At 36.6% G+C, this 19,002-nt stretch overlaps 1 protein-coding gene across 20 annotated transcripts in view; it reads left to right on the top strand.

Annotated features, from left to right (window-relative positions):
* Nucleotides 1-19,002, top strand: part of USP34 (ubiquitin specific peptidase 34) — a gene marked incomplete at its 3' end in the record, with an annotated part of 139,784 nt that overhangs the window by 62,120 nt on the left and 58,662 nt on the right. For 13 of the 20 annotated variants that reach the window (XR_014227723.1, XM_082307417.1, XM_082307414.1 and 10 more), the window contains 17 exons: nucleotides 1,021-1,136; nucleotides 1,220-1,347; nucleotides 2,511-2,600; nucleotides 3,427-3,522; nucleotides 4,668-4,750; nucleotides 6,110-6,264; nucleotides 7,161-7,274; nucleotides 8,238-8,337; nucleotides 8,472-8,631; nucleotides 9,064-9,190; nucleotides 9,286-9,433; nucleotides 14,825-14,925; nucleotides 16,432-16,641; nucleotides 17,226-17,408; nucleotides 18,213-18,335; nucleotides 18,460-18,543; nucleotides 18,877-18,963. Coding sequence is in view for 19 of the 20 variants with exons in the window: in XM_082307417.1 (XP_082163543.1) it covers nucleotides 1,021-1,136; nucleotides 1,220-1,347; nucleotides 2,511-2,600; nucleotides 3,427-3,522; nucleotides 4,668-4,750; nucleotides 6,110-6,264; nucleotides 7,161-7,274; nucleotides 8,238-8,337; nucleotides 8,472-8,631; nucleotides 9,064-9,190; nucleotides 9,286-9,433; nucleotides 14,825-14,925; nucleotides 16,432-16,641; nucleotides 17,226-17,408; nucleotides 18,213-18,335; nucleotides 18,460-18,543; nucleotides 18,877-18,963 (2,105 nt within the window). The remainder of the gene's footprint in view (nucleotides 1-1,020; nucleotides 1,137-1,219; nucleotides 1,348-2,510; nucleotides 2,601-3,426; nucleotides 3,523-4,667; nucleotides 4,751-6,109; nucleotides 6,265-7,160; nucleotides 7,275-8,237; nucleotides 8,338-8,471; nucleotides 8,632-9,063; nucleotides 9,191-9,285; nucleotides 9,434-14,824; nucleotides 14,926-16,431; nucleotides 16,642-17,225; nucleotides 17,409-18,212; nucleotides 18,336-18,459; nucleotides 18,544-18,876; nucleotides 18,964-19,002) is intronic. The other 7 variants (XM_082307410.1, XM_082307405.1, XM_082307416.1 and 4 more) reach the window with 3 other exon arrangements.

The raw sequence follows: 19,002 nt of genomic DNA, 5'->3' as shown, positions 1-19,002 counted from the left end.
CTTCACTGATCTGGCAGAACCAAGTTTGCTATCTTCCAGTAGACAGTAGAACCAGTACTATTTATATCTTTTCCTGAAACACAGTTGAGTAAGAAGTCTCTCTTTTTGTGTCATGTGGAACTGAATTATAATTTCAGCCTGACATTGAAAATTTGGAAGGAATTTTTTTCTACACTATAGAGTTGAATAAACTAGTAAAACTTTGTAGTTAAAACATGCTGTAAATCAGCATATTTTTTCAATATTTTCCATAGATATTACGCATCTTACTGAAGATCCAAATTATTGTTTGAGCATGAGGCCTCCAGTGCAGATTATTTTTGACACCCCTAGTTTTGCACGTGCAAATAATTACAGTGTTCTGCACGCAATCTAAATTTTCTACTTGACTTTGCTGTTACATGAAAATAGTATCAAATAGTAGATAAATGAATGGTGCCAGCTGTGGCCACATAGAAGAAGGAAAATGTCTATCAGTGTTTATGAAAACATGATGAGTTTCTAAAATCATGCACTTTGATACGCTGTCGTATATAAAGAATGGTGTTTGTTTTTCCTGTTTTTCAGTTAGATATAGGAGATCATGCAGTATGAGGGGAATTCATTGAAATGTGCTGCTTTCTTGCTTTCCAACCATAATAGTTCTAAAGATACCTCCCTTCAGACCACAGCACTACAGACTATTTTATTTACACTATGAATTAAATCTAATTAAATTAAAAAGCAATTGCACCTGCATCTGCAGTTCTCAAGTACTGTTTTTATTGCACCTTGCCATTAGCCAAAAACAGTGTAAACATTGGCTTAACTGTCCTGTTGACTTCTTGTATGGTTGTGATGTTTTGTCATCTTTTAAGAACCCATATGTGGAAAAAGGCTGCAATTACAGTGTTGTTGCATGCACTTTAAAATAGCCAAGTTTACAAATAAAGCATGTTGTTGTTCACGCACTTGGGGAATGATGTTCGGATTAGATAGTTCCTTCTACTTATTCAATAACGGTCTTTATATTTTGTTCAGGACCAGCAGTTCATAAACATCAATATAATAGCAATGCGGTGACGGACATTAATTTGGATAATGTTTGTAAGAAAGGAAATACCCTTTTGTGGGATCTGGTCCAGGATGAAGATGCAGTAAGTTGAATACCAGAAAATAATATTGTTTAAAAGAAACTAAATATATACTATTCAGTGACCTTTCTTTCTACTTGCTGTAGATTCATCTCTCTGAAGGGTTAATAAATGAAGCAGAGAAGCTGCTCTGTTCTTTAGTGTGCTGGTTCACTGACAGACAGATTCGAATGAGATTTATTGAAGGCTGCTTAGAAAATTTAGCAAACAACAGGTAACTTAAATCATAAATTATCTGTTTTTACATTTATCTATTTTTGCAACATACAGGGAATCCAAGTTGACTATAACAGGTTTTTAACTTTACAGGAAGACAACTTAAACCAGACAAAAGCAGTAGTATAAAAATAGTTTTCAAGGTATTATGGATGTATCTGATGTTCCATTTTTCTATTCTGTCGGTGTCCTGAATTTCTCATCTTGTTGCATTTGTCTGTTCTCCCTTCTGCCAGAGGTTACTGCCTTCCTACCAGTTGGTAAAATTGGGTCCACATCTTAGCCAGTTGAGTGCAAGGTCAAGTGCCTTAGCGTAAGCATTTTGAATTGAATATTTAGATTTTACATGCAAGCGGCTGAGGAACAGACAAGCTCTTTTCCAGCAGGTCTGTTGTGGAGTTTAATTTCTGTGAAGAAGCAGCTGGAGGTAGAAGTAATACCTTGACCTCAGATAACTTGTTTTAAGACCAGCCAAAGCTGTTGTACAATATTGTACAATTTGAAGGCTAGCAGAAGTGGAATTTATTTTGTTGATACAACCAATCAACTGCTGGACATCACCTGCAGTGTGATGTTGTTACTTTTTTGCTAAGAACTGTATTTGTGAGATGAGTTACAAGCATACTGAGATACTGATTAATAAAAAAAATGTGAAGATACCGATCACTGATACAAAAGTTCTGTTACGTGCAGTTTATGCACTTCTTGAGTTTTCCTAGATAGCTATGTTATAATACACACCTACTTGTGTCTATAAGGGGTTTGAGGTGGATTTATTTCTGCTATGTCATCTGTTTGTAGAAAAACCATACTCATTTTGCTGAAATTTCACAAGATAAGGATTATGAAACTCAAAAATAAGAATTTCTCTTTTTTGAAATTTAAATAATTTTTAATAACAAAAATGTATACTGTTTTATTTTTATACTTGTTCAACAGCTGTGTGTCCAAGGTATCACACATACAGAATTTGAAGTGTGTGTAGTTCAGATTCAGAAAACTAATTGGCTGACATGGTGGTAAACTTCACATGGATATTTCCAGTGCTTTCAGTTAGCCTGTTTGCTCACTGAACCTGAGCTGCTCAAAGTAATTTTAAAATGAGCTATTTTAATTTTGTAACAATCATATATTGTCAGCATTTCTCTCTGTCTCCTTTAGATCAGTAGTAGTTTCACTTCGTCTTCTTCCAAAGCTGTTTGGTACGTTTCAACAATTTGGGAGCAGTTATGATACACATTGGATAACGATGTAAGTAGACCCTGGTCCCCAAGAGAGTAAACCAACCATAGTGATGACATTTAGGGGACTGCTGCAAGGCTTGCCTCTTTAACGTGGTCCAAATTATCAATGACCTAAGGTTATCATCTGTCCGTTATCTGGCCTGGTTGTATGAGCTTGTCTCATGCCTAGATTTCTTCATAATACACACTACTGTTGTAACTGAGGTGAAGACTAATTTATATTTTTTTTTAATCTCCACCCTTTAAATCCCAAAGGACTTGCAGACAGTACTAGACATCCAGTAACAGTGTGTTGTAAAAGGTAGTAATAACTTGATGTTACATCATTCTGTTCTGATTGTATATCAAATGCTTCTCAGTAATCAAAGATTTGGTTTATAAGAAAACCTTTAAAATGTGAAGATATACAGTATAGCGTTTCTTACTAGAACAAACTATATAGCTAGCTGGTCTAACTATAGAGAACGGACTACTGGAACTTCTGGGAAAGATTACAGCAATTTTTCTTGTCCTTTTTTGACATGACATTTAAATATATGCCCAGTTCTGAGTTTTGGCTTAGACTTTTTCTGAATTAGGGCCTTTAGGAACAGTTTTCATGGTCTCAAAAGGGAGGGTTCTCTGTCAGTCCTATGCCTGAAAATAACGACGATGAAAAGGAAGAAGAGAGTACTGTACTGGAAAATACTCCTGAATTCATGGTAGATGGAAAATGGAATGTTTACTTTGGTTTTATGTGTATGCAATTTTCCTATAACAGCTTTCTAATTTCTGTAGCTTTTCTGATATTTTTAAGCAAACCATAATACTTTCTGCCCTTTAAATTGACACAGGTGGGCAGAAAAGGAACTTAATATGATGAAACTTTTCTTTGATAATTTGGTACACTACATTCAGGCAGTCAGGGAAGGACGACATAAACATGCACTGTAAGTACACAACTGACTTTGAGTGTTTCGTATTTTATGTTTTTAAACATATCTTTTCTGCTTTTCTTCTGGTGCTTCTGATGTGTTCTTATAAGTGAATACTTTCTATAGGAACATTACGTGCTTAGGGAGACAAAGGTCTGTGAAAATAACAACATTTTAAATAGCTTCCTTTTCCTTAAAAAAACCACACAACTCCTCTCATGTCATTTTTGTTAGACATTATGTTCAGTATTTGTTTACAAATAAAGCACGAAGATTTTGTATATTCAAATCGATTTAAAGTGATTTCATATCATGAAACTATTCAAATGTTTCCGTTTTAAAATCTGTTGTCATTAACCTTTGCAGTAGTTTTTTCTGTTTAAGACATTCATCCGCACTTTCCAATCTGTATGATTAAAATTAGGTGTCTATCCACAAGTGATACAATTTCCAGCTTCCCAATCCCGGAAGGATAGACTATTCATGTTTTGACAGATGTCAAAGTCAGTATGTAAATCTGGGCATACACAATTGAAAAATATAGCTATTTATGGGTCAAATTTTTACTCTTTTTACTTCAACATACACCTTTATATTGGACATTACTCTAGTGAGAATTTACTTCAAAAGCTGTTTGAAAGTGGGATGAATTGCTTTAAATTCAGGCAAAATGATACATTGTTCTGCTCCTTTGACCATTAAGCTTCCACCTTATAAATAGAAATAAAGTTAATATTTTTATATAAGTTATGAAAATATTTTTATAAAGAGTGTGTATCAGCTGGGATCAGAAATTCAGAGTAGGAATGTCAGCATTTTACAAGTTAAGGAAAAAATTAAGGTCAGGTCATGCAAGGTGCTAATGACAAAATTATGCACTTGAATTGGACTGTATGCCAAAAAACTCTTGCTCCCACCCCCCAAAAAATCAACAGAAAAAGTACCTTATCTAGTAATGACTACTGTGTCTTTCCACTTATTTGGTGTGGTTCTAATGCGTACAACTGGAGTCTAGACTATATACTGAACTACAAGTTCAGAAAGAAATGTAGAAGAAAAAATCGTTTATGTTTTTAAGAGGCACGTGTATGAGTGGGGAAAAAAGTTATGACAATAAACAATTAAACAAACTTCTGGTTTTATACAAATTTAAATTTTAGATACAGCCACAGTGCAGAAGTTCAAGTTCGTCTTCAATTCCTGACATGTGTGTTTTCAACTCTAGGATCACCAGATCATTTCAGTAAGTATTTGAGATTACCTTATCAGAGAAGCACCTCATAGCATGGCTCACATAGTTCTTAATAATCAATGTTAGCTTGAATAAATACAATATTTTAAACTGATACAATTTTAAATAATCTCTGATACTGTTTCAAAAGAAGGCAGACTTTTGACGAAAGAATAGAACCAACATTGAAGTTTAGATTCTATTGCAGTTCTGTGAAAACAAATTTTTATGTCCCCTGTGCTTCAGTTTTTCTAAATATTAGGATTGTAGCGATTACTGAAATGAAGATAATATATTCTCTATTTGTGGGTTTTGGTCATGTCAATAATGTTCCCAGAGATCTTTTACTGGAATGAACTGTAAGTTAGTTGTGATACCAAAAAGGAATAATTCTTTATATTTTAATACTGTCAGAAATTGCTTTACGCTCCCTGTAGGGTCTTTTGTGAAAGAGGTATTCTGTATGATAGTTGATCTGTACAGATGCTGAAATCTTTTCACTCTAAAAGGCTAAAAATAGAAATCTTTTGATGTAGCTGATGAAATTTGAAGTTGAACATAATTTTCTGTGGTTTTAATAACCCTTGGTGGCTTTCTCTTCCATAAATTGCTTTGGCCGCTCTCTTCTTAAGCCCCCTGTAAACTAAGAGCCTTCAGTGTTGTCTCAGCATCAGCTCTGTACGGACTTTCAGTTGATTGTATATTGAGGTCATTTATTAAAACGACTGAAGGGAGGAGTCATTTGGGTGGGCTCATTATAGGTAGTCAAAGTTGGCATACAGTGCATGGCTTGTCCCTCTGGTCATTAGAGTACAGGAGGGAATGAGAATATCTGTAGCCAAGAGAAAAAAACCCCTTGTAACACTGTATTTGCTATTGTTGATAGGATAGCCACAATTCTTTTTAAAGAAATTTTTTGGGATCACAAATGTTTATATGCCAACTAAGAAAATAAACCGACGGTTTTCTTGAAAGGAAAAACAATGAAATAGTTACAGAGATACTATTTGCAGCCACAGTCTCAATACCCAGCTCAAAGCTGGGCTCCAGGTTGTGCCCAATAATTATTTTTGAACTGAGAAACAACCTGCTCTTTGGTACGCGATCTCAGGTCAGCCCACGCTACTCATTGGTTTAGTAACACCTGACAGCACTAATGACCAAAAACTGTAGCTGATTGCCAGCTGTAAAAGGGGAAAAGTGTATGATTCCTAATTGGTAGGTGGTGCATTTTTCTTTTGTTCTTTCAAAAAAGTTCTTGTCCTGACAAAAACTATTCTGATTTTTCTGTATGTATTCTTGGGCTTTGTAGAATATCACTTTATGTTTGATGTTATAAAGGAGTAGTTAAAAATACTTCCCTGATTTTAGGATTGAGTTTAGAACAAGTCGACATACTGTGGCACTGCTTAGTAGAAGATTCTGAATGTTACGATGATGCACTACACTGGTTTTTAAATCAAGTACGAAGTAAAGATCAGCATGCTATGGGTATGGAGACTTACAAGCATCTTTTTTTGGAAAAGGTATGTAGAGAGTTAATTGCCACCTTATTCTAATAAAAGTGTTTTTTTCCATATCAGCACTATTTAACATACTTAAAATTGTTTCTATAAAAAATACGTCTGCAGTAGTCTGGGAGGGCCCCGCTTGCCATGCAATGATTTTTCTCTGCTTGGAGGGAAGAGGGGAACGGATTGGTGTGAGTTCTTTTCAAACTAGTATTTACTTGAGTGTTTCTTTGCAAGTAGCCTGTGTGTTGTATCTGAAGCTATGTAGCCCTTCATTTCCATTTGGAAAAAAAAAAAAAAAAGCCACCCAAAACTGTATTTTCCTTTATGATATATAGCTACCTGACTAAAAAAATATATCTTTTCTTCTTTTTGGGAGGAGCATATAAATCTCATCAGTACATCCACTGAAAATACAGACATGCAGCAGTAGAGCTTTTTGCAAGGGGTCTCATCCATTCTGACAGATGACATTACAAAATGGATAGATTGTGCAGTAATTAATGTAGTCTAGTTCTTTTTCAAGGTTACAGAGTTCTTGTCTAGTTTTGTAAGCATATGGGTTTTTTGAATGGACACATCATGTATGCTAAGAAATTGTCCTGCTGTTGCTAAGTTAAGCAGCTAATGTAACAAAAATAATTTTTGTTCCTTCTTCACTGTTACAGTCCAAATTAGCGGTAGAGAAAATAGGTTTGTTTAAGCCAATTATAGTTGATTTTTTGTATTGTATGTAAAATTCAGAGAGTGTGACCTTTTGCAAGAATAAATTTTAATTGAACTACTACATTCAAATATGATTGGTAGTAACAATGACATTTTTCTGTGCTAATGAAATAAGTACTCTGTAATTGCTATCCATTCCATCACTGAATTTTTTTTCCCTACTAAAATGCATTCATTTTGTTTAGATGCCACAACTAAAACCTGAAACTATTAGTATGACTGGCCTAAACCTCTTCCAGCATTTGTGTAATTTGGCTCGGTTGGCTACTAGTGCATATGATGGTGGCTCAAACTCAGAGGTAAGCCTAGATTCTGTGCTCATGTTTTTCTTCTTTCTGAGGGAAGGGGAAAGGTAAATTAATTATCTGCAACGGCATCTCTCTTGAGAACTTGTTGGCTTGAATATTGTTTACTGGTTTGAGATAGTAATGTCACAGACTGTAGTGGGTGGGGTCTGTACAGGTTTCTGCCTTGAGGAGAGCCCTGGAAGCTCAGGACTCAAAAGTTCCAAATGTGGGACAGTGAAATGGAAATAAAAGAGGCCAATGATCCTGACCTTCCCTCATGACTTGGAGCATGTGTGGCTTTTGTCTCTAGAGGCAGAGATAGGAAACCACAAAGAAAGTGATACCTGGTGCCTGCCTATCTTTGTGCAGTTTATCGTATTCTTAGCATAACTGAACTGTATTCACTATTGTGTTTAAAGAATGGGTTTGTAACATTTACTTTTATAAAGAAGAAGATTCAATTCACTTTCTATTAGGCATATTTAATTCTGACTAGAAATCTATTGTAAAATGCGGCTCAGTTTACGTATGATGTGCTTTAGAAGTTTCACCTCTGTAGTTTTTTATGCAGAGAAATTATCTTAGAAATAAAATTATATATAGGGTATTTTTCTGTGAATTGGTTTGAGGCAATTTTTTATTAAAATTCCTATTCTTGCAATTAATACCAATAATAATGGTGGTTTTGAGGCTTCATTTAAAAGTATTCCTGTGTGTCAAAAATGAAAATTCACTCTTTTGAATTTTAACCAGTTCTCCTCATGCTTCAGAGTATGAAAATATTTCTGTGAAAGTTAGAATTTTATAGTAATTGATGTATGCAGTGATGAGAGCCCAAGCAGAGGAAAAATGGAGATGTTTTTAGTAATTGCATCAAGAGGCAAATAAAATGTCTCAGGTCAGAAAAACATCACTCTCAGTAAAACAGTGAGGCAATGTTTTCTTTCTGTGTTTGTTTTCCTTTTGTCAAAACAGTTGTGTGGCATGGACCAGTTCTGGGGTATTGCTTTAAGAGCACAGTCGGGTGATGTCAGTCGAGCAGCTATCCAGTATATCAACTCTTACTATATCAACGGTATGAATCTTTATTTTTGTTTTCTGTTTAAAATGTTTTAAAGAATGTCTAGCATTATCCTCTTTTTATTCTTAGAATTAAAATGCATAGTCCCGAAGTTGTGCATATATAATTTACTTTAACTGATATTACAGGTAAAACTGGTCTGGAAAAAGAACAGGAATTTATTAGCAAGTGTATGGAGAGTCTGATGATAGCTTCTAGTAACCTTGAGCAAGACTCTCATTCAAGTCTGACCATTATTGAAAGAGGACTCTTAATGCTGAAGACACACCTGGAGGCTTTTAGGAGAAGGTAAATAGCTCCACTGATATATTTGGATGCAGAATTTATTTGCATTCCTCTTATCATAATCATAAATGAGTTATGAGTTGTTATTAACTTAAGTATTAGTTTCTTTGTTTTTCTTTGTGTAAATTAAGGACAGTAGTGGATAATTTTGAAAGGTAATATATAAGGTTTAAACAGTTGCAAGAGCTGGCCCTTGTTCTTGTATAAAGACATAGGGATGTGGTTCGTGTTTCTCTATCCCTCACCAAAGAAACTTTTTCAAAGTTATTTTAGTTTTATTTGAAAAATAGTGAGAATATCAATAACTTCCGCTTATTTTGAAAAAACAATGAATAAAGGTGCAAGTTTTGTCTTTCCTCTCATTGTTTATCAAACGTTTGTGTGAAATAGGTTTTGACAAAAATACTTTTTCAATGTTTTTACCTGCTTCCTAAGGTTTGCGTATCATCTGAGACAGTGGCAGATTGAAGGCACTGGCATCAGCAGTCACTTAAAAGCGCTGAGTGACAAACAGTCACTACCACTAAGAATTGTATGTCAGCCAGCTGGACTTCCTGACAAGGTAGTTGAAAGCCCTTTTGCAAGTACATCCTATGTTCTTAAATTTCAGTAAGTCCACTGTGCACTTTGAACAATAAAATACGTGTTTTATTTCAGATGACTATAGAAATGTATCCTAGTGATCAGGTGGCTGATCTACGGGCAGAAGTCACCCATTGGTATGAAAATTTGCAGAAGGAGCAGATAAATCAACAAGCACAGCTTCAGGAGTTTGGCCAAAGCAGCCGCAAAGGGGATTTCCCTGGTAAGCTGTAGTACTCAGACCTGTATTTTTTGTCTTTACAAGCGTTCATCCATTTACAGCTTAGAAGATCATGGTCTTTTCCTTCCCCAGATACCCTAAATAAGCAAGCATTGCGACCTATTTTCTTCTAACTGTAGTTATAGTTAGCATCACCCCCCCTTTTAATTAATAATGTTGTTTCTTAAGCGCTAACATTTATTTGAAATACCAAAGGAAATGTAGATCTGCCAAAGGTCCTTAGATCTAGCCAAGCTCCAGGTCCCGATAGACTTTTCCCCACATTATTTTTCTTCTCATTTTTGTTTTTAATTCATTATATTGTTTTCTGTGATTTGGAGACTCTGTTTTATAGAACCTTGTTCTATGTTTTGTGAAATTTATACATTTCTGGCTCTGCCATTGATTCAGAATTTGAAATCATAACTCAAATTCATAATTTACTCCCTACATGTATGTATTCGTCAGGTGTAAGATTTTCCTTACTCCTGCAACTGCTTTTTAATTTATGATCCTCCTGTAGCAAAAATGATCATTCATCTTCTTTTGATGCTCTTAATTTGGAATGTCACCTTGCTCCTGAGACAGTCATTGCTTGCTTACAGTGTGATGAATATGCATCCTGTTGTTGTTCCCTTTCTTTATGTGTTTTTGAATGAATGAAAATTTCTACTTCATCCTTTAGGAGGAGGACATTTTCTAAATCCTACTGATGCTATGTATTATAGCATTCTGATCAGTTATTGCTGTTCAAAATATTATTTTCTGAATTATCTTTTCATGTTTTCTTGTTTTCTGTCTTTCTCATTATGAGCAAGAGTTAGCCTGTAATGTATATTATCTGAACAAATTCTGTCCATGAACATGTTTTTCCAACACCACTGACCATTAGTACATGTGTAAACATGAATCTGACTTTCTTTTCATAGTTCAACAACTTTTAAAAAAAAAGTTTTAATTAGACACACTGTCAGTAAACCAGATTGAGTTAGACATCCTAATTACCTTCTTCGTGAAATCCTTTCCCAGCCACCCATCAGAAGCTGTTTTAGTGAAAAAACTATTTTGTTTTCCACCAAGTATAGCCAGGTAGCAGAAATTTTTATTTTTGTTTTAGCTGGGATTTTAGAAACACACGATACATAAAATTCAGAATTGCAGTCCTACAGCAGCTCAGTCATGTCACACATGTACAATGTCTTTTTAATTGTAGAATGCCTGTGCTGATATCCATAATTTTGTACACTTTTGGGGGATGTTGTTTTATTTTTTCTGTGTTTATTACACTACATACCATAACTATGGGAAACTGGAGAACCATAAAATTTATATCTGTTGATTCATAAACCCAGTGCCCTTTTGCTAGGTTTAAAACCTGCATTAATGCCTTGAAGGGCTTGTCTTGTAATTGGTATCTGCGTTGGCTGATAGATGCATAAAATCCTGTAAGAGGCTAAATCTCTTATTAACCAAACTCCTGAAGAAGTGTTTCTGCGTTGTTCTGTGCATGCCACCGTGTGTTTGGAATTATCTAGTCGCAGGATTTTTACTTTTCAACTGCTAATTTTGAGAAGATAGGACTGAAACTGAGACTTGTGGTTAAAACCTGTAGTTTTACTCATCCGTACCCTATTTTGGGGACTGTTTTGTATAGATTTAAAAAAAGAAAGAACTTTCTAATAACACTTTGTTGGTCACAAAGATCTCTGTGAATTATGGTTCAGTGTATTGACTGTTTACACTTAAAAACTTGGGTCATTCTGCATCACAGGAGACGTGTATTGTAAGGTACCTAGTGTACACTTCTGTCTCAGTGACCTTTTACTGTGGCCATTTTCATATACCTCTATTAGTTAATCTACAACAAAAAGCCAATTCCTGGTTGGGAACCCGAAATGGTGATTATTTCATCAGTTTATATAGAAATCTGAGCAGAGTTTTTTCAAATTCCAGTAAAAATTAAAGGCTCATGATGTCAGAGCACAAGTTTTTCTCTTGCCTTTTCCTTATAGAGCTAATCTCGTTGTCCTTAATTGGTTTTTAGTTCTTTTCTCAGGCGGGATTTCAATTTCATGTAACAGAATATTTATATCAGCTTTTGGCTCTTGGAATTCTAAATTTGCACCTTTTTTTACTTCTTTTTATTTGTTTCATCTGTTGTTAACTGACTGGCACTTTCACGCTGTTGGCCTCCTTTAGCGCTCCTGTTAGCCCGCCTTTTCACCACTGTGTAGATGGCCATTTCATTTCCAGCAGCTTTGCACAAATTGTGATTTTCATTTTCCTGCTCTGGGGATGCATGACCAAATGGTATGCCTGAAGTGACACCAGTCACAGCTAACGCCTCTTGTCTTAAAAGGAAATTTAATTTGAAAAGATGAAGACACTGAAGATTAATGTTTACCAGATTGGTACAGAAGTGAGATCACTATTAATGTGGGAAGTGAAGCTGCAGGTTCTGAGATGGGCTAAAAGAACCTTAAAGCATTTATTAGTTACAGGTACATTTCTGAAGTTTTTGCCATCATGCTTCTGTCAAGGAAATATCCAGGAATGCCCATTAGCCAAAACTTTGGGAATGTATCTGTAAGTAGTAGATGCATTCACATTTATTAAATGTTCCTTTTACCTCTCTTTTAGTACAATAAACCTAAGTGGTTTTTTTCCATTTACCAGACATTTACCACATAATTCTTTTGAGGTCCCGATAGCTATTGTAACATCTCTTGCTTATTTGAAATCTGCATTGCTCAGAGAAATGTGAGATCGTATCAGGTTGGTTGTTGTATTCTTTCTTCCGAAATCTGTTACCAGTTTGCTGAAGTGCAGAGAATGGTAGATGCCTGTATTATTTTTGTGGGTGATGTGTTGGCCTGCCGTTATCTGTTTGAAATTATTTTGCCTGACTGCATTGATAAGTTTCAGAGCAGCCAGCTGAGAAGGATGGGAACAGTGATAGATACGTTGAGATTATTCCCAACTCCACATAAAACCTTCATGGTTTTATTGTTAACTGACAGATGTCTTTGGAGGGCTGCTGCCTATCCGGTTTTTCCCAAGAACATCCCAGAAATTTTGTTTGGGCAGGATTTGAGGATCATATATATTTACCCGATATCTCCATTTATCTGGCAGTCCCACCAAAGTTACTGTCTGTACATCTCACTGGATTGCTCTAGTTTGGAAACATCAGCACTTGGGTGTGTATCTCAGCTGGTTTTGGGAAGCATCACCTGGGTTTATTGTGTGCATACATCAGCAGAGACTGTGGCTGCAGACCGCAGGTGATGGGCTTTCAGTGACTACCAGAAGCAGCAGCCTGACTGCGCCTGCTCTACGCCGTGCGTGTCTTTATGACAGCGAAAGAATGACTTTGAGGTTCTCTGCATATACATAGGCTTTTTTTGTTTTAACCCAGGTCTTTGAATATTAGCTTCCTATGGGCAAGTCATATACTGTTTTGAAGCTTTTTCAGGTTACAGAACTCCGAGTACTTCCTAAGATTTCTGTAAGAAGTTAAAAAAAAAAAAATTGAAGAAGCCCCATTGAAATCCCAGTGTTCAAGTATAGTGGCAGTGTAAGGCTGCTTTTCACTGGTGTGGAGGACCAGGGCCTAATGTTGGAAAAGGTGTACTTGTAAGAACAGTGGCTGAAAAGCGTAGCAGATTTCAGTCCATGACAAATATCTTTGTGCACCAGCACTGGTGGTTAGAACTACACGAGTACTCTCAGGTATAAATTCATTGGGCGTTGTGATTCTTGATTACTGCTTGATTGTCTGCGCCAAATGAAATGAAATTCTTCATCTTTTAATTGTTCAGATTTCTCGTTCAAATTTGAGAATCCTTTGAAGGGTGTTCTCAGTTTTTCCTTTCTGATGTATATGACATCTTCAGTTCCAACTTACATTTAAGTCAGAGTAATCATTGCTTCTTTGCCTTTGCTGACTTCATCACGGGTGTGTGATACAAAAGGATTTTGTTGATGATCACAATCATTTTCCATTATCCTTCTCTGGCATAGCATAATTTACTACAAAATATAGAAGGCATGTTTTAATCTGTGTTGTGAACACTTTCCACTACAAGATTGCATGAACTGTTATTGAAAAGGTTATTTCTGGATACATACAAGTAAATTTAGTTTAACGTAATAACCAGTTTTTGTAAGGAAATTGCATTAAGTTTTTGCCTCATTTTAGTTGCTACTGAAGGGTGTACTATTAAAAATAAGTCTTAGCACTTTCATTAGAAAATGAAGCTATTAGAAAATGAAACTGACCCTGGCTGGACACCCAGCAGCGCTGCTCTATCACTCCCCCTCCTCAGCTGGACAGGGGAGAGAAAATATAACAAAAGGCTCATGGGTCCAGACAAGGGCAGGGAGAGATCGTTCACTAATTACTGTCACAGGCAAAACAGGCTCCTCTTGGGGAAATTCATTTTACCAATCAAATCAGAGTAAGGTAATGATAAAATAAAAACTATATCTTAAAACACCTTCCCCCCACCCCTCCCTTCTTCCCGGGCTTAACTTCACTCCTGGTTCTCTACCTCCTCCCCGCAGCGGCGCAGGGGGAACGGGGGTTGCAGTCAGTTCATCACACGCTGTCTCTGCCGCTCCTTCCTCCCCAGGGGAGGACTCCTCACACTCTTCCTCTGCTCCAGCGTGGGATCCCTCCCACAGGAGACAGTCCTCCACCAACTTCTCCAACGTGGGTCCTTCCCACGGGCTGCAGTTCTTCACGAACTGCTCCAGCATGGGTCCCTTCCATGGGTGCAGTCCTTCAGGGACAGCCTGCTCCAGCGTGGGTCCCCCACGGGGTCACAAGTCCTGCCAGCAAACCTGCTCCAGCCTGGGCTCCTCTCTCCACAGGTCACAGGTCCTGCCAGGAGCCTGCTCCAGCGTGGGCTTCCCACAGGGTCAGAGCCTCCTTCGGGCATCCCCCTGCTCTGGCGTGGGGTCCTCCACGGGCTGCAGGTGGATCTCTGCTCCCCCGTTAACCTCCATGGGCTGCAGGGGGACAGCCTGCCTCACCATGGGCTTCCCCAGGGGCTGCAGGGGAATCTCTGCTCTGGCACCTGGAGCACCTCCTCCCCCTCCTTCTGCACTGGCCTGGGTGTCTGCAGAGCTTTTCCTCTCATATATTCTCACTCCTCTCTCTGGCTGCCATTGTGCAGGGTTTTTTTTTTACCCCCTTCTTAAATACGTTATCCCAGAGGTGCTACCACCGTCGCTGATGGGCTCAGCCTTGGCCAACGGCTGGTCCGTTTTGGAGCCGGCTAGCAGCTTCTCACAGAAGCCACCCCTGTAGCTCTCCGCTACCAAAACCTTGCCCCACAAACCCAATACACTATGATTCCAGAAATTTACTGAAATATGTTTTTATCCTAGGTGGCCTCATGGGACCTGTGAGAATGATTTCATCTGGGCATGAACTGACAACTGATTATGATGAAAAAACGCTTCATGAATTGGGTTTTAAGGATATGCAGGTATTAGCATCATATAGACAGCAGTCACTGAAAAAGATTGGTTGATGTGTTGCTTTTGTCTTGTGCAGCTGATATATGTAGCGGTGGTGGCATGTATACTTTTCTTCGGGAGCCTCCTACAGTTTTCTGAAACTAGTCGTTTCATGCTCTCCATTATGTGCCTCCTGTAACCTCAAACTAATGCTGTCAGTCCTCACTGCTGTCAGCCTTTAAAAGAATTAATAATTTAAAAAGCCTAATTCTAGTTATGTTAGCAGATGTGAAAACTCAATGAATAAAAGCAAAATTCCAGGTTTTTTCATTCATCAAGGAAAACAAGGAACCAATGAAAACAGGATCAAATATCCACATTTTGTCTGAATTGTTGAACACACACTAATTCCATAGTAGCGGTGGAATCTGAAACAGGTTAAATCTGAAGCATTTTTTAATGCTCATCTGTAATTTATCTCAATTCAGAGCTCCTGTTAGAGTGGTCTGCTCATCAGTTCACTGAAGTCAACAGTCTGGAAAAGCCTGAGTTGATTTGTATACGTCTGAATGACATCATGACTTTTTAGGGAGGTGGGACTGTAACAAAATTTACCAGCGGATCATCACATACGTTCTTTCTATGTAAAGGGAAACTAAACTCATACTGTACACCTTCAGGAGTCTGCTAACATCCTTTTAGAAAGATTGTTACTGGCTGATACGCTCACATGTGCCATTGCTGGCTGTTAGCAATTGTAGCAGTTAGCAATTGTCGTGACTCTCGTGGTTCCAAATCGGATGATCTGTTGGACCACGCCTTTGATTGTTCATTAGGTTTTTTTGCTAAATGAATTGGCTTAATTCAAAAGCAAAATCAGTTTTTAAAATAATTTTTTTCTTATTAACATAGATCATTTTACAGAATTGAACTATGGTGCCATCAGATGCATCTTTGTGTTTGCAGAACTTGGAGGAGCGGTGGCATTCAGTTTGAATGGCTGGGTGTGATCAATATATGGAGGTGATAACTAGTCAGCAGGAACAGTTCATCTGAGAATGGCTTTCCACAATGTGGTTGTGCCAGTATAACCAATGTCTGCTTTTCCAGCCACGCTGCTATTTGTGTTGCAGCGCCTTCGCTAGCGTTCTTCTGGTCCTTTGAGCCAATTTATCTCATTTTTCCTCTGGATTAGTTTTTGTGCCATTTCATTAATGTGCTGAGAAGTCAGACCAGTACTAGAGTCTCCCCAGCCTGAATGGCAGAATAAGGGATGAGAGACAAGGAAACAGAACCATCTACTGTAACAACAGCAAACGGTGTATGCAACTACACCGTGAATGCCTTAAGTGAAAGCAAAACCAAACTTTAATTGTAGCACTTGCTCAAAATGCTGCTCAGTAAAGGTTTGACAGCAAAGATGTTGATGTATCTTCAAGTTCTTACTTCTGATCCTGTTGAAAACATTCCATGGTTTTAGCATATGAATTTTTAAAACTGTCTCTCTCCTCCTTGTTTGTTCTCTCTGTTTCTAGATGGTGTTTGTATCCCTGGGCGCACCAAGGAGAGAACGTAAAGGTGAAGGTGTTCAGCTTCCGGCATCTTGCCTACCTCCTCCTCAGAAGGACAACATTCCAATGCTTTTACTCCTGCAAGAACCTCATCTTACCACCCTTTTTGATTTGTTAGAGATGCTTGCCTCTTTTAAGCCTCCTTCTGGAGAAGTGGCTATGGAAGATAGTGAGGTAATTTAGAATAATTTTATTAGAATAATTACATTTAAGTCTTATTTAACTGGATCTATTTTTCCTATCTAGCCTACTTCTTGAGTACTCTGTCCAGTTGCTAGATATGTTTATTGTCTGTATATTCACATTTCACATATGGTATAATCATTATCATTATTTTTCTGCTTTTCTTAACAACATTGTTCTGATATGTTTTAAATGTTCTAAATATTGTAGAAGCTATAAAAAAGTAATTCCTAAGAAAGAATATTGATAGATGTGGTGAATAATAATGGGAATTGGCTTGAAGAAAGTTTTGTAAAGATTTTATTGCAAAAACTCAAGTTTTATGTCTTATATGCCATCATTAGCTTGTGGGAAATTAAACAATCACTAGTATGTTCGAACTAGTAGTTTATTTTTAAGTTTTATTTACACTCAAATATTTCAAAATATGTGATACACTGTAAAGATAATGGAGCTTAGTTTCTTGCAGGTTCAGCGAGACTTCAACTATCATGTTCTATTTATGGATTTACATTAGATAGGAAACAGCTTCTTAATTAAGAATAAATACTTTTTTTTTTACTTTGAAATCTTAGCAAGGTTATTGTCACAAAGAAGTTCACAATAAGAATGGTTGTTCTATGGTTTGTCAGAGTGCAAGATGTGAAGAACTCCATCTCCACGCAGAAAACTTATCCAGACGTGTCTGGGAACTGTTAATGCTTCTGCCAACGTGCCCAAATATGTTGCAGGCATTCCAGAATATTTCAGATGAGCAGGTAAACAAAGAATGCTTGTTTCACATGTTCCTCTTTATTGACATGAATGTTTTAGTGTCTAGTGTTTTAGCTGAATTTTCCCCAAATAGGAATGTTAAGTAGTATGTATGTTAAGTATGCTGAGACATGAGTAAACCTAATAAACAAACCTAATAATTCTTAGGAAATAAAACTAAGCAACAGAGATGTCTGTTTAGTTCCCGAAGTTTGTTTTTATGATTTCTTTAAAAAAATTATTTAATAAATGAAAAGAATAGTCAATACTAATTGTCACAATCTTTTGGATTGAATTGAAGCAGCAGTTTCTTCGTCTGCAGCCTTGCTTTAACATTATGATGGTTGTGATAGTAATCCTTTTGGTACTCTTCTGTAATTTCAAAACATGGTACTTACCTACTTGTTTTCTTGCCCTACAGATGAAAATTTTGCCTCTTTTAAAGTTGTTGAAAGTACATATTAACAGTTTTGAGATATTATGGTTCTTTATGGACACACGGATCAAAATTTTGGTGGAAGTTATAATTTAGAGTATAACATTTGACTTCCTCTACTTTGAACTTGTGTGTACCTTAGCTTATAATAATGTCGGAAGTTTACTTAAATTTCACTGCTGAATTCACATTATTCAAATTGTTAATTTTGTATAGAAATATGCTTGAAATAGTCTAATTTCAAATAAAAGATGAAATTAACAACCAAATAATTTGCCCATGTCACTTTAAAAATCCTCTCCTTGCATTTTTTAGATAGATCAGCATTACATATAATTGTGTTAATTGTTATCTGTCTTTTTTCTCTTTTAAGGGTAATGATGGCTTTAGCTGGAAGGATCTTCTGCGAATAAAAAGTGCCCATAAACTTTTGTACGCCCTGGAAATTATTGAAGCTTTGGGAAAGCCCAACAGGAGAATAAGACGTGAATCTACGGTAATAGTTTCTTGCACAGAATATATGCTTTTGTCTTTGAACCAAAGTATATATTGATGAGTTATTTTATAGTATTTTAATTCTTTAACTGTTTTTACAATGAATTGTTCTTGTTTATCTTTAGGGAAGTTATAGCGATCTGTACCCAGACTCAGATGATTCGAGTGAAGATCAAATAGAAAATAGCAAAAACACGTGGAGCTGCAAGGTTTGATTTTGCTACAGTATTCTGTGATACCTAATATAGTTTTACAAAAAAGATATAAAATGAAAACCTATTTAAAACATTATCTATCTTAGAGTTTTTGATCTCAAATTTAGGTGTAACATTTTAAAGTTTTTCTGTGTTATCAGGCCTGTAAATTTGTCATAGTTATGTACAGCTATTTCTTTGCTTTTTCATAAAATATCCAGCTGAATAGTTTATCAGATTTTTATTTATTTATTTATTTATTTCTAAAACTTAGATTGATATCTAACTGAACTTAGCGATATGTCTGTATTTGCTTTTTCTCACACTGGTTCCATGATATACCTACAGTTTGTTGCTGCTGGAGGGCTCCAACAGTTGCTAGAAATTTTCAATTCTGGAATCTTAGAGCCTAAAGAACAGGAATCATGGACTGTGGTAGGTGTTTATTCACCCTTTTTCTCCAGAGTAACATAG

Source organism: Platalea leucorodia (genome assembly GCF_965183815.1).
Source record: "Platalea leucorodia genome assembly, chromosome: 3".
Classification (NCBI taxonomy): domain Eukaryota; kingdom Metazoa; phylum Chordata; class Aves; order Pelecaniformes; family Threskiornithidae; genus Platalea; species Platalea leucorodia.
Note: the sequence above shows the minus strand (reverse complement) of the source record. Positions and strands in the feature narration are given on the sequence as shown.